The following is a 14,566-nucleotide window of genomic DNA, read 5'->3' as shown; positions in this document are numbered from 1 at the left end:
TAAAACTCCGATTCCTGCCGCCTTCCCTCCCTAGAGTTTCTGATTCAATGGGTTTGGGGTTCAGCCTGAGAATATGCGTTTCTAGTAAGTTACCAGGTCTGGGGACCACACTTTGAGAACCACCATTGTAGGGAGTTCTGTGTTTATTTTAAGAGCAATGGGAAACCCCCGAAGCTTCTAAGCAGTGACCTGATTGGATGTGAAAAATGCACCCCACGCTGCCGTGAGGCGCGGGCCTGAAAGCGGACAAGAGTTGGGGGGCTGCAGGGAGAATGGCCAGGAAGTGGCTTTTGCAAGACTGCAAATGAGGGATGGGGCTGCTGGGACGAGGGAGTGGCCAAGGAGGTGGGGGGAAGGGGTCGTTTTGGGGAATCATCCACAAAGCAGAGTGGGCGGGGCTTGGGATGGGTTGAACCTGAGAGGCGATTCCCAGGCAGCACCCCACACTCAGGAGGGCCCTGCTCTTGGTTTAATGAAATTCTTGGTACTTTTTGGAAGGAGGGGCCCTCGTTTTCATTTTGCACCGGTCTCTGGCTTTTGCAACGGAGGAGGGAGACACCCGGCTCATGGCTCTACCCTAGTGGATCCCCAATCCCTGCCACTTACAATCATTTCTTGGTGTATCACGGGCCCATCCTCCTGGAAAACGCCGTCGGGCTTCTGCTTCTCCAGGATCAGCCATTTGACCGCTCCGCAGAGGACCAAGGAGTCGATGGCGATGACATTGGCGGCCAAGGAGAAGACCTTGACCACGAAGGCAGTCAGCCTGGGGGTGGTACAGGAAGAGGGCCCAGGCTGTGGGATCCGAAGAGTGCCGTCCCAGCCAACCAATGAGCAGGGAGGGGCGGGGCCTAGCCCCCCCGCCCAACTCCCGGGTCCGCCCCATCGTAGGGCGGGCTAAGGCCGAAGCGTTGCAAGAGCCAGTCAGCGGTGGCATTCGAAGAGTGCCATCAAAAGACCCAATGAACAACGAGCTCTCGGGTACGCCCCTATGTGGGTTGGGCTCCGGACTAAGCGTAGTATAAGCCAATCGGCTGTAGGATCCGGAGAGTGCCATCCCAGCAAACCAGTGAGCAGCGAGGGGCGGGGCCTGACCCGCGCTCCCGGGTCCGCCCCAGTGCGGGGCTCTCCAGAGCTCAGCACCAAGTGTTGCAAGCGCTTGTAGGTGCATGGCCAGTGGTCCCTCTGTCAACCAGCGGCTAGACGCTGCAGGTGGCGGGGTCCGGCCTTGTGCCACAAATGGCTGCGCTAGCTGGTCCCTCCTCCCGGAGACTCACCAGGTGCTGGCCGGCCGGTTCTGGAAGGCGGCGTAGGCGGAGTTGGGTTGTTTGAAGGCCAGCTGCTGGGTGTACCCTGCGGGGAAGCGGCAAGAGCCGTGTAGGGCGTGGTGGCTGGGGAGGGTGCGCCACGGACGGGAGGGGCTCAGAGAGGGGGCAGGGATTGTGTGAAGGATAGGACGGGGTTCCAAGAGGAAAGAGGGGCTCTTTCAGGGAAACCACGAAAAAAAACAAACCCGTTGCCGTCCAGTGGATATAGCGACCCTATAGGACAGAGTAGAACTGCCCTATAGGGTTTCCAAGGAGCAGCTGGTGGATTCGAACTGCCGACCTTTTGGTTAGCAGCCGAGCTCTTAACCACTGCGCCACTAGGGCTCCCTTTCAGGGGAAAGGGGGTGTATGTTAAGGAGGGAGGAGAACCGGGAGCGGATTTAGAGGGTAAGTGGTCTCAGGAGAGGGATTCAGAGGGGAAAGGTGGTCTCAGAGAGGGGGAGGAGTTCAAAAAGGGGGAGACAGACGAGGAAAGGGTAGAGGGGTCTCAGAGAGAAAAGGTGGAGCGGGGGCCTCAGAGAGACAGGGGTTCAGGTAGGGGGCTGAGAGGAGCAAGGGGGGTCGCAGAGAGGGCAGGGTCTCTGAGGGGGTCCCAGAGGGGAGGGGGCTCAGGGAGAGAAGGACGCTCAGAAAGGGCAGAGGGATCTTGGACGGCGAGCACTCAGCGGGGTGGGGGCACTCACCCTTCTTGATGAGCTCCAGGGCCTCCTGGCGCTTATCCAGGCCGAACTTCTCCCACTGCTCCGTGTGGTCCAGGTAGTGCACCGCAATGACGGTGGGCGTCATGCCGATCATATTCTGCTCCCCACAGCCCGAGGGCGTCACGATCAGGTGCTTCAGCCGGTCTCCGTGGATGGCGTCCTCTACCATCTGGGTCACTGGGGTCCCTGCAGTGGGCGGGGGTGGAGGGGGGTGGAGGAGGAACAGCGCTCAAGCCAGGTGACCCACTGTGGGGTGAGGAGAGTCGGGGCTTCCCCAGCATCCCAGGCGCAGACCATCCCCAGGCCAAGGGGCTCAGGGACAACTAAGGGCTGGGAGTAGGGGGGCTTGTGCTGCTCACAAGTTCTCTTGTTACACCAGAGATAAAATAACTCCGGTAACCAAAAAAAAAAAAAAAAAAAAATCGAACCCATTGCCATGGAGTTGATTCCGACTCATGGCAACCCCATGTATTACAGAGTAGAACTGCTCCATAGGGTTTTCTTGGCCGTAATCTTTATGGAGGTAGATTGCCAGGCCTTTCTTTCGTGGTGCTGCTGGGTGGGTTCAAACTGCCAGCCTTTAGGTTAATACCAAAACCCCTTGCATAGAGTTGATTCCGACTCACAACACGCTTGAATGCTAACCCAAAGGTTGGCAGTTCAGATCCACCCAGAAGCGCGCCTCGGAAGAAAGGCCTGGTGATTTATTTCTGAAAACTCAGCCATTGAAAACCCTAGGGAGCACAGTTCTGACACACATGGGGGTGCCATGAGTTGGAATCGACTCAACGGTGTCTGGTTATTCTAAGAGAATGCCATGTAGTATCTCATTCAATCCTCACAACAACCCTTTCATGGAAATAACCATTATTGGCCCCATTCACAGATGAAGAAACCAAGGCACCGGGGGGCTAACTTGCCCAAGGCCTCAGCCCGCAGACCCCTTCCTGGTCTCCTTCACCCCTGTCCTCCATCCTGGGCAATTAGCTCCAGTATTTCTGATTTCCTACTGCATTGCTTCTGATTGAAACTTCTTTATCAGCAAATGCTAGTTTCATGGAGCCCTGGTGGCGCAATGGTTAAGTGCTTGGCTGCTAACCGAAAGGTCAGTGGTTCAAACTCACCAGCCCCTTGGTGGGAGAAAAGAGCTGGCGATCTGTTCCCGTAAAGGTTACAGCCTGGAGTCTTCTATATTGGCTGCTGTGTGCAGTTGAGTTGATTTTGACTCATAAAGCCCATTGCCATGGAGTCAATTCCGACTCAGCGACTGTATAGGACAGAGTAGAACTGCCCCATAGCGTTTCCAAGGAGCGGCTGGTGGATTTGAACTGCTGACCTTTTGGTTAGCAGCTGTAGCTCTCAACCACCGTGCCACCAGTTTGACTCATAGCGACCCTAAATGGCAGAGTAGAACTGCCCCACAGGGTTTCCTAGGCTGTAACCTTTACGGGAGCAGATCACCAGCTCTTTTCTCCCATGGAGGGGCTGGTGGGTTTGAACCACCGACCTTTCGGTTAGCAGCCAAACACTTAACCATTGCACCACCAGGGCTCCTGTGAAACAGGTCAAAGGGGCTGTTTAGCTGAAGTTGAGGAGGGAGGTGCAGTAATTAGAAAAAACCAGTTGCCATTGAGTGAACTCGAACTCATGGGGACCCCATGTGTGTCAGAGTAGAAATGCACTCCGTAGGGTTTCCAGTGGCTGAGTTTTCGGAAGCAGAACACTAGGCCTTTCTTCCGAGGCGCCTCTGGGTGGACTCGAACCTCCAACCTTTCCATTAGCAGCTGAGTGTGTTCACCGTTTGTACCACTCAGGGCCTCCACAGTGGTTAAACGCCCCCAGAATTAAATGGAATTCCCTACTGGGCCCCCCACGCCTTCCTGGGCATCATGGGGTCAGGACCAAGGGTATCTCACCTTGTAGGAGGATCCTGGTCTCTGACTCCGTGTCTGGGACTTGGTCACTGAGGTCTGCCGCTGTAATCTCCTCTTTCTGCACTCCCCCTGCCGGGCGAGTGGGAGACATGGATGGCACCTGTGGCTCCGCCTCACGCAGGCCCTGTATGCCAGCCCCAGGCTGTGCCCATGCCCTCTCCTGCAGCCACTCACCTTGGCCCTTGTGTTCTGGGTCCAGCGTGCGGACAGCTACGGTTTTGTTGACTCTCATTCCTTCCGGCTGTGCAGCGTTGAGGAAGGCAGGGGAGTCGGGAGACGGGCAGACAGATAGGTGGTCAGCAGTACTGCTCTGACTGCTACTGTAGCGTAGGTATGATGGCATTTGAACCTCACTCTGCCCCTTTCCAGCTGTGTGACTGATAACCTACGACTTAACCTCTCTGTGCCTCAGCCACCTCCCTTATAAACAGGCGGCAATACAGACATCTATCTCATGCTGTGCGGATTAATCACAAAACGATAAATTAATAACGGAAACAGTAAGACCTTTTGAATTCTTCAAATGTGCCTGGGCCCTGTAGACCTGGGCGTTTTACACGCGTTAACTCATTGAATCCTCACAGCAACCCAATGAGATGGGTACTGCTATTATCATTCCCATTTTACAGACAGGGAAACTAGCTTACAGAGAGGTCAAGAAACTTGCCCAAAGCCACACAGCTTGTACAGCAGAACTGGGGTTTGAACCCCAGGCAGTCTGGCTCCAGAGTCTGTGTTTTTAGCCCCTTGCCTCTCGAAAAAAACAAAACCAAACCCACTGCTGTCGAGTTGATTTTGACTCATGGCGACCCCGTGTGTGCAGAGCGGAACTGCGCTCCATAGGGTTTTCATGACTGTGACATTTCAAAAGTAGATCACCAGGCCCTTCTTCCGAGGTGCCTCTAGGTGGGTTTGAACTGCTGACGTTTTGGTTAGTAGCCAATTGCTTAACTGCTTGCACCGCCCAGGGACTCAATCCTATTGCCTCTCAAATGTCTCTTGAATAAAAGTATGTGCATAAAGTATTTAGCACACTGTCTGGTATGCAGTAAGTGCTCAATATATAGGGGCTACTTTAATTTGTGAAGACATTGGTGGTTCAGCGGTAGAATTCTCGCCTTCCACGCAGGAGACCCAGGTTCCACTCCCAACCAAGGCACCTCATGCGCAGCCACCACCCATCTGTCAGTGGAGGTTTGCGTGTTGCTAGCATACTGAACAGGTGTCAGCGGAGCCTCCAGACTAAGATGGACCAGGAAGAAAGGCCTGGCGGTCTACTTCCAAAATATCCACCAGTGAAAACCCTATGGATCACAGCAGTCTGATTCGCAACCCATCATGGAGATGGCGCAGGGCCAGGCAGCATTTCATTCCGTCGTGCATGGGATCGCCATGACAGCAGCTAACAACTTCCGCCACAAAACGTTGTGCCTGAGGTGACCCTAATCCTGGCCCTGCTTCTGAACTTGTAAGACTTCTGAGGATCCTAAGCTGGACACCGTGGTTCTTGGTGTCTCAGAGCCTGGATCTCCAACCTGGGTTGCGGGGACAGAGAACGGGGGCCTTTCGGGAAGCACCAGGGGCAGCAGGTCCCCCCATGGACTCACCACGACCTTCAGGGTCTTCTTGACACCGTCGCTGATGAATTGGTTGTAGACAGCGGCCTTGACCTCCACCTCTTGGAGGCCAATCTTCAGGGGAACAATGACAAAAGGCACGGACACTGAAGATTCACCCGCGATGGTCAGGGTCTGCTGGTGGCGCTTCTTGGCAGTGGCCAAGCTGCAGAAGGTCGGGTTATAGAGCAGTTCCACCCGTACCTGCGGGAGACAGAAGGCGTCAGGTGAGAGGCGTGTGTGCCGCGGGACCCCCAACCCCCCATCAGGCCTCTGCTGTCCTGGGGGCCCACCTTGATGTTATCCTTCTGGTAGTTGTAGAGGACGGCTCGGATCTCCACCTGCTCGTTACGCACCACAGAGTAGGGGAGCCGCAGGTCAATGAAGAAGTTCTGCATCACCGTGACCTCGTAGGGGTCGGCCACACAGATCCCTGCCCGGGCGGGGACAGAACATGGAGCATCAGGGGCAGGGGTAGGGCAGGGTAGACAGGGCCAGGCTTCTGGTCCAATCCCTGCTCCTCCCAAGGTCTTGGTTTCCTTGTCTGAACTGTGCTTCATGGGTTTTCAAGGCTGTGACCTTTTGGAAGCAGATCACCAGGCCTTTCTTCCTAGTCTGTCTTAGTCTGGAAGCTCTGCTGAAACCTGTCCACCAGGGATGACCCTGCTGGTATTTGAAAACCAATAGCATAGCTTCCAGCGTCACAGCAACACACAAGCCATCACAGTACCACAAACTGACAACGTTGTTGTTGTTAGTGGCCGCCAAGTCTGTTCCAACTCATGGCGACCCCCTGTGTGCAGAGTAGAACTGCTCCATCAGGTTTTCAAGGCTCTGACCTTTCAGAAGCAGATCACCAGGCCTTTCTTCCAAAGTGCCTCTGGGTGGGTTTGAACTGCCAACCTTTTGGATAGTAGTCAAGCACTTAACTGTTTGCACCACCCAGGGACTCCCGGCATTAAACAGGCTTGAATGATTCCACCTCTGCCTTCCCCTCATTTGAAATTTCTGTGTCCTTTGACCTCGCTGGTACGCACAAACATTTTTCCTTGTACCCATGTTTTGATCTGCCTGTTTGCTTAAAGGTTGTAGTTCAGATATTAAACCCTTTTGAATTGAGAAGTTTAAATGTTTACTTGCATAGCCTGATGATGTGTCAAAATATATGAAAAATGCTTTGTTTGTTTTGCTTTCTCTCCCTCTCTTTCTGCGTTTTATTCCTTGTAAAAACTCCCAGCTTTTCATGAGACCAGAAGAACTGGATGGTGCCAGGCTAACATTATAGAACATTCGGATCAAAGACGCTATAGAAGAATGCTGATCAAAGTGGGGGAGAATGTGGAACAGAAGTTAAAAGTTTCATGGAATCCAGATTTTCTGGAGCCATGACGGCTGAAAGAACCCCTGAAATTATTGCCCTGAGATAATCTTTAAACCTTAAGCTGAAACTATCCCCTGAAGTCATCGTTAAACCAAACCAGAGCTTAGCTTAATTAGTAAAAAAAAAAAAAAAAAAGTCTACTTTGAGCGTTGTACTCTTTTAAAGAACTATGTGGGATCAAATTGACGACAGCAACTTGAAAGGTTAGATGAGAAGCTTATGGGGCAGTGAGTTCATCTTAATGATGGTGGAACAATTTGTAAAACGATAGCAAAAATGGTTGCACAACTTGACTAAGGTAATCAATGTCACTGAATTGTACACGTAGAAGTTGTTGAACTTGTGTATATTTTGCTGTGTATATTTTCACCAAAACAAAACAGGAACCTCCCAGCTTTTCTCTGTCCGGGGAGAACACCTCATTAAGTCTGTGCCACCAATTCATGAGTCTTTTCTGAAACCAAATGCACTCTATAAAATTAATGTCAGAATGTTCTTTTAACACCCCAAATAACGGGAGCTTTCCCTAGCTCCCTCCGTCTTTCTAGAAGCCCATAGACTGTTGTTGTATGTGGCCATCAAGTTGGCTCCAACTCATGGCGACCCCATGTACAACAGAACTAAACATTGCCCAGTCCTGCGCCATCTTCACGATCGTTGGTATGTTTGAGTCTGTGGTTGCGGCCATCATGTCAATCCATCTTGTGGAGGGTTTCCCTCATTTTCACTCACCCTCTGCTTTACCAACCATGAATGTCCTTTTCTAGCGATTGGTCTTTTCTGATGACGTGTCCAAAGTAAATGAGTCAGTCTCGCCATCCTCACTTCTATGGAGCATTCTGGTTGTATTTCTTTTATGACTGATAATAGTTTTCATGGTGATGTCGTCAAGAATGGTGGTGGTGTTTGAGGGTTGCTCTGATTAAGTGATTTCCACTTTCTCTCTAGTTTTATTTATAAATAGATATGTAAGGGGGGAAGAAGGCCTGAATAACTAAAGGGACTTTATCTGTGACATCCAGGGACCCAGGTGGCCATTGAGCACTTGAAATATGGCTAGCCTAAATGGGATCTGGAATTTTACTTTTATTTAGTTTTAGTAAAAATTAATTTTAGTTAGTCCTGGGTGGTGCAAACAGTTAAAATGCACTCGGCTGCTAACTGAAAGGTTGGCAGTTTGAGTCCACCCAGAGGCACCTCAGAAGAAAGGCCTGGTGATCTACTTCTGAAAACTCGGCCATTGAAAACCTCACGGAGCACAGTTCTGCTGTGACACACGGGGGCACCATGAGTTGGTGGTGATGGAGGAGGCAGGTTCTTACATCAGGATGTTTGTTGGGGGGTGTTGGGGGGGGGACAGGTCTAGAAAGAAAAGGGACCACGCTTTGTCCACGTCTGTGTCACACTTCTCAATCTGAACCCTGGTGTTTCAATCACGCATGTCACACTGTTTGCTTTTTTCCTTTCTTAATCATCTTACCCACTGTCCTGTCAACATCAGCCCTGAAGAGTTTTTATTGCTGCAAAAGCACCCATTTTAGAGACTAGATCCTCCACAGACTAAGAGCCCTGGGTGGCACAAACAGTTAAGCGCTCAACTACTGACTGAAAGGTTGGCAGTTCAAACCCACCCAGAGGCGCCTTGGAAAAAAGGCCTGGTGATCTACTTCTGAAAGATCACAGCCATTGAAAACCCTATGGAGCCGGGTCTTTTCCTTTCATCTTTCTTTCTTTTTATTGTACTTTAGATGAAGGTTTACAGAACAAACTAGCTTCTCAGTAAACAAATAGCACACATATTGTTTTATGACATTGGTTACCAACCCCACGACATGTCAACACTCTCCCTTTCTCAACCCTTAGTTTCCCTATTACCAGCTTTTCTGTCCCCTCCTGCCTTCTCGTCCTTGCCCCTGGGCTGGTGTGCCCCTTTAGTCTTATTTTGTTTTATAGGCCTGTCTAATCTTTGGCTGAAGGGTGAACCTCAGGAGTGACTTCATTACTGAGCTAAAAGGGTGTCTGAGGGCCATACTCTCAGGGTTTCTCCAATCTCTGTCAGACCAGTAAGTCTGGGCTTTTTTTGTGAGTTAGAATTTTGTTCTACATTTTTCTCCAGCTCTGTCCGGGACCCTCTACTGTCAACCCTGTCAGAGCAGTCAGTGGTGGTAGCCGGGCACCATCTAGTTGTGCTGGACTCAGTCTGGCGGAGGCTGTGGTAGTTGTGGTCCGTGAGTCCTTTGGACTAATTTTTCCCTTGTATCTTTGGTGTTCTTCATTCCCCCTTGCTCCAGACAGGGTGGGACCAGTGGAGTATCTTAGATGGCTGCTCACAGGCTTTTAAGACCCTATACGCTACTCGCCAAAGTAGAATGTAGAATATTTTCTTTATAAACTATGTTATGCCAATTGAGCTAGATTTTCCCCGAGCCTGTGGAGCAGTTTTGCTCTGCATACATGGGGTCGCCATGAGTTGGAGTTGACTCAACAGCAACTAACAACAAACAATTATTGGAATCTCTGGGTGGTACAAACGGTTAACGAGCTCAGCTGCTAACCAAAAGGATGGAAGTTCAAGTCCACCCAGAGGTGCTTTGGAAGAAAGGCCTGGTGATCTCCTTCCAAAAAATCAGCCACTGGAAACTCTATAGAGCACAGTTCTACTCTGCACACGTGGGGGTGCCATGAGTTGGAATAGACGTGACAGTGACTAACAACAAGAGTCCTCCACAGACCAGCATGTGACAGCTCTCCACTAACCAAGAGGCAGAGTGTAAGTCACCCAGAACATCCTGAGAGCCCCCGCGGTCCCTTCCTCCCAAGGATGGCCCACCATCTCCCCTCACCTTTCTTGTCCGACAAGCTCACAGCCAGGATCTCCCAGGTGGTGATGGAGTCTTTCAAGAACACGTTCATGATCTTTGTGGAGATTCTGGGTGCGGGTGGGAGAGAGGCAGGGACGTTAGGGGGGAAGGGGACCGATGGGGACAGATTGGGGGCATGGGCACAGGTAAGAAACCCAACTGTTGAGTTTTCCAGGTTGAACTGTGAGATCGCACGGTGATTCCAAAGAAGGAGGAGTTGGGGAGCTGGGGTTGTTTTTATTTTTGTTGTTTTGTGCTATCGAGTGGATTCTGACTCATGGCGACCCCATGTGTTACAGAGCAGAACTGCTCCATAGGGTTTTCTTGCCTGTAACCTTTATGCAGGAGGCCCTGGGTGGCCCAAATGGTTAAGCACTGGACTACTAACAGAAAGGTTGGCAGTTCAAGCCCACCCAGAGGTGCCTCAGAAGAAAGCCCGGGCAATCTGCTTCAGAAAGGTGACAGCCTTGAAATACCCTACGGAGCACTGTTCTACTCCATGCACACGTGGGGTCGCCATGAGTTGGAATCAATTTGACGGCAATCAACAACACTAATCTTAATGGAAGCAGATCTCTATGACTTTCTTCTGCGGTGCTGCTGGGTGGGCTTGAACCCTCAACCTTTTGGTTACCAGCTAAGCGCAAACCATTTGCACCACCCAGGGACCTTGGGGCGGGGGCAAGGGAGGTTGGGGGTGCATGCAAATTAAATGGTGGGGTCTTGGGGGCAGTGATGGGAGGAAGAACCTGTGTCTCAGCTGGGCTGGGGGTGGGGTTGAAGTGGGGGGGGGGTTCCCAGCCGTACCCATTTTTCTCTGGCTCTTTGAGCTCCTCTATACTCCACAGCCAGCTCTCAGGGAACTGACTCCTGGAAATGATATCTTCTTCCGGGATTATGTCCTCATCCAGGTCACCTGGGGGAGGCATCTGGGGTTAGCGCGGACCCACCTCCCCCTGCTTCCCCTTAGCCACCTCTGCAGCCCAGGAGGAATTCTTAGCAGCAAAACCCACTCAGGACCCCACTGGAACTTTTGTGAGCCCCACGCGTTTTTGCCTGGGTGTGCCCTTCCTCTGTTAAAAAATAATAATAAACATTATGTTTTATAACTGCATTGGTAGAAAGATGAATATAATCCAAGCTGGATTCTATTCATTTTGTCCCCCTCTGATTGCCAAAGAAACGAAAACATTTTTATGGATGCTTGAAAGTATTATGGGCTCCGCGTCTCCTGTGTCCGATGGATGTGTTGGCCTTGAACGCAACCAGGTGACTCGAGAGTCCCCAGACTTGATGGAGACCACAGAAGGGGGTGGCCTCTAAATCCAGCTTGCCTCCATTAGCAAGCGTTATGGATTGAATTGTATCCAAGATGTGCTGGACTCCTAACCCCTATACCTGTGGATGTAATCCATTTGGGAATAGGGTTTTCTTTACGTTAATGAGGCCACATCAGTATAGGGTGGAGCCTAAACCTAATCACTTTTGAGTCACACGGAGCAACATAGACACAGAGACAAGACAGTACGTATAATGGAAGACAGGCTCCATCTGATGTCAACACAGGCAGAAGAATCTACAAGCCCAGGAACGCCAAGGATTGCAGACTACTAGAAGCTGAAATGACATCCCTGGATGGGTGCAGACGGTTAACGTGCTTGGCTGCTAACCGAAAGCTTTGGAGGTTCAAGCCCACCTAGAGGTGCCTTAGAAGAAAGGCCTGGCAATCTACTTCCAAAACATCAGGCATTGAAAACCTTATGGAGCACACTTTGCTCTGACACACACACAGGGTTGCCATGAGTCAGAATCGACGTGTCGGGAACCAGTTAGTTACTTACTTACTTAGAAGCTGACCCAGACAAAGAGGGACCTCTCCCTAGAGCCACACACTGAATTGGGACTTGTAGCCTCCGGAACTGTGAGAAAATAAATTTCCGAGGAGCCCTGGTGGCGCAGTGGTTAAGAGCTTGGCTGCTAACCAAAAGATCAGCAGTTCGAATCCACCAGCCGCTCCTTGGAAACCCTACGGGGCAATTCTACTCTGTCCTATAGGGTCGCTATGAGTCGGAATCGACTCGATGGCAATGGGTTGGTTGGGTTTTTCGTAGTCGTTCTGTTACAGCAGCACTAAGAAACTAACACAGCAAGGAAGCCAAATGGGACCGGCATAGACGTCAACCCTGGCTGGGCTTCCCTCGGGAATGATGGGCAGATTTTAATTTGTTTCTGGGTTATTACAACAAAGTAGGCGGAATTCCACAGATGCCCAGATCCACCCAGACTCTGACTAACCCGTCAGAGTGCCTTTCGGGTGTCACATTGAAGCACTCCTCCGTCCCACCCCTAACTGGCTAGAGAAATGACATAATGCTGGGGAAAACACACCCACGTGCATTAAAAAACATCCTGGGGGATAAGCGGTTTTGTTTAGGGTTTCCCATAGTCTTCAGACAATCTCGCCTTTGCAAAAGAAAATCACGACTCTGGGTCAGTGGGGTAGAAAGCAGCGTGCCTAGATTATTATAGCTCACAAAGAGATTGAAGGTAAAACCTCTTTATTCTCGCAAATTGGGAACCTCTCTGCCTGTGGCAAAGGAGCCCTGGTGGCACAATGGTTGGGCACTTGGCTGCTAACCGAAGGATCGGCAGTTTGGACCCACCAGCGACACCGCAGGAGAAAGACCTGGCGATCTACTCCCGTAAAGGTTATAGCCTAGGAAACCCTACGGGGCAGTTCTACTCTGTAACACATGGGGTCGCTATGAGTCAGATTCGACTCAACGGCACCTAACACCTATATGCGTTTGGTGGTGGGAGCAGAGAGCTGGTTTTTCCAGCTGGAAGAATTTAGAAATATTTGCCCACGTTGGCCTTTTGGTCGATGGTTGCTTATTTTTAAGCCAAAAGGAAAAAGATGCAGACATACACAAACATCATGCCTTCTCTTACAAGCAGTCAATACTCATTGTCTTAAAGGCTGAGTGAAAAATGATTTTTTTTTTTAAATCTCCCTTAGCTTAAATTTTGCTACATTGTGATGGTTACTTTTTTTTTTTTTTTGATTTATAACTGGAAAGGAAAAAAAGATGAACTTTACAGTGGAGAAGCCCGGTAGATATCACTTCAATCAAGCGATCAAGGTTAACAACCCAGTAATGGGATGAATCGAGGTCACGTGTCTCCCGCTATGAGGGACACAGCATCCTGTCTGTGATATTCCTGTCTCAAATGCAAAATCTGAACCTGATCATGAAAAAGCATCAAAAAGGCTGAAATGGAGAGCCATTCCACAAAACACCCAGTCCGTACCCTTCAAAAGGAATCCCTGGGTGGTGCCAAGAGTTAACATGCTCGGCTGCTACCCGAAAGGTTGGAGGTTCAAGTCCACCCAGAGGCCCCTCGGAAGAAAGGCCTGGCTATCTACTTCCGTAAAACCAGCCATTGAAAACCCTACGGAGCACAGTTCTACTCTGACACGCACGAGGTCGCCACGAGTCGGAATCGACTCGACAGCAACTGGCAAACTTCAAAAACATCAAGGTCACGAAAGAGAAAAACTGAAGAGCTATTTCAGATTGACCAGACTGAAAAACCAGGGCAAGAAAATGCAACGCCAGTGTCTGAACTGCATTGTTTTCCTTCCAAGGACCAAAAACTGGATTACAGAATGGGACAAGTGGAAACGGATCAAGGTAATGGTTGAACATCATGAGAAACCTAACTAAGGTCACTGAATTGTACACCTGAAGCATCTTGAAAGGGCAAACGATTTGTTCCCTGTGTATCTACCGCAGTTAAAAGAAAACAAACAGACTGGATTATGTGGTGCTAATGAATTGGCCTTAATGTCCTGATTCTGAGATGAGAATTGTGTGGGAGTTATGTAGGAGAATACTTTTGCTTGTTGGAAACCCTTGCGGAACTATTTCAGGGTGATGAGCTATTAAATGGTTTTAAAAAAAAGTTGTTGGTACTGTACTTCTAACAGTGTGAAATTCCTTAATGAAAAAAAAAAGAGAGATTTTCATATTTATTTGGTCTGCCAGCCTGCCACGGTGCAAGCCCTCTAATCTTCCTTAGTTTTAAAGCAAAGGTATTCTCGTTCATTACTTTTCATCATGTAATTGATAAAGCAATTTTCCCACAGTTTTCCAAGCCACCCACGATTCCCTCGGCTCTTCCAGCCCAATTTGATCAATAGATTTCCAGTCCCCCATGAAATTGACCGGAGGTCCCAAAGAAAATTTCCAACGGTTAATTAGAGCCATCACCAGAGCAGCGATGGCTCAGTGTAAATTATTAAAAAGTGAAATTTGGACAGGTTAAGGAATGGTGGCTTTTCTGAGATGATCCTCGCAAAAGGCACTGGGTGGCCTGAGGTGTGCCTTCTTTATATTCAGTTCTGACAATGCCCATCCCAGCCAAAATGCATTTTCTCAAATTCAGAGGTATCTCAAAAGGTATTTAAGAAAAGGAGTGATTGGCAACGCTGGGGCTCAAACCCCTCGGCGAATGCCAGTTATGACTCTTGTCCTTTCTGTAAATGCCACATCGCAGACAGGACCTCCCCCCGCCCAGACAGGGTGTCCTCCCCCCTCAGACAGGAACCTCCTCCTCCCTCAGACAAAATCACCTCTCCCCTCAGAAAGGGGCATTCTCCCCTCTCAGTCAGGGACCTCCTCCCTCTTCAAACAGGGCATTGCCCCCTTCAGACAGGGACCTCTTCCGCCCTCAGACAGGGA

General features: G+C 50.2%; 1 protein-coding gene across 1 annotated transcript in view; it reads right to left on the bottom strand.

Moving 5' to 3' along the window:
* The window catches only part of C3 (complement C3), a 39,093-nt gene that overhangs the window by 11,554 nt on the left and 12,973 nt on the right, over nt 1–14,566 (bottom strand). The window contains exons 18-26 of the mRNA XM_004378411.2: nt 10,629–10,737; nt 9,804–9,889; nt 5,873–6,012; nt 5,571–5,783; nt 4,138–4,204; nt 3,946–4,032; nt 2,012–2,215; nt 1,278–1,353; nt 607–766 (exon numbers count right to left, since the gene is read on the bottom strand). Coding sequence (XP_004378468.1) covers nt 607–766; nt 1,278–1,353; nt 2,012–2,215; nt 3,946–4,032; nt 4,138–4,204; nt 5,571–5,783; nt 5,873–6,012; nt 9,804–9,889; nt 10,629–10,737 — 1,142 coding nt within the window. The remainder of the gene's footprint in view (nt 1–606; nt 767–1,277; nt 1,354–2,011; nt 2,216–3,945; nt 4,033–4,137; nt 4,205–5,570; nt 5,784–5,872; nt 6,013–9,803; nt 9,890–10,628; nt 10,738–14,566) is intronic.

The sequence above is a fragment of the Trichechus manatus genome, unplaced genomic scaffold, assembly GCF_000243295.1.
Source record: "Trichechus manatus latirostris isolate Lorelei unplaced genomic scaffold, TriManLat1.0 scaffold00057, whole genome shotgun sequence".
Classification (NCBI taxonomy): Eukaryota; Metazoa; Chordata; class Mammalia; order Sirenia; family Trichechidae; genus Trichechus; species Trichechus manatus.
This window is presented reverse-complemented; position numbering and strand designations above follow the sequence as displayed.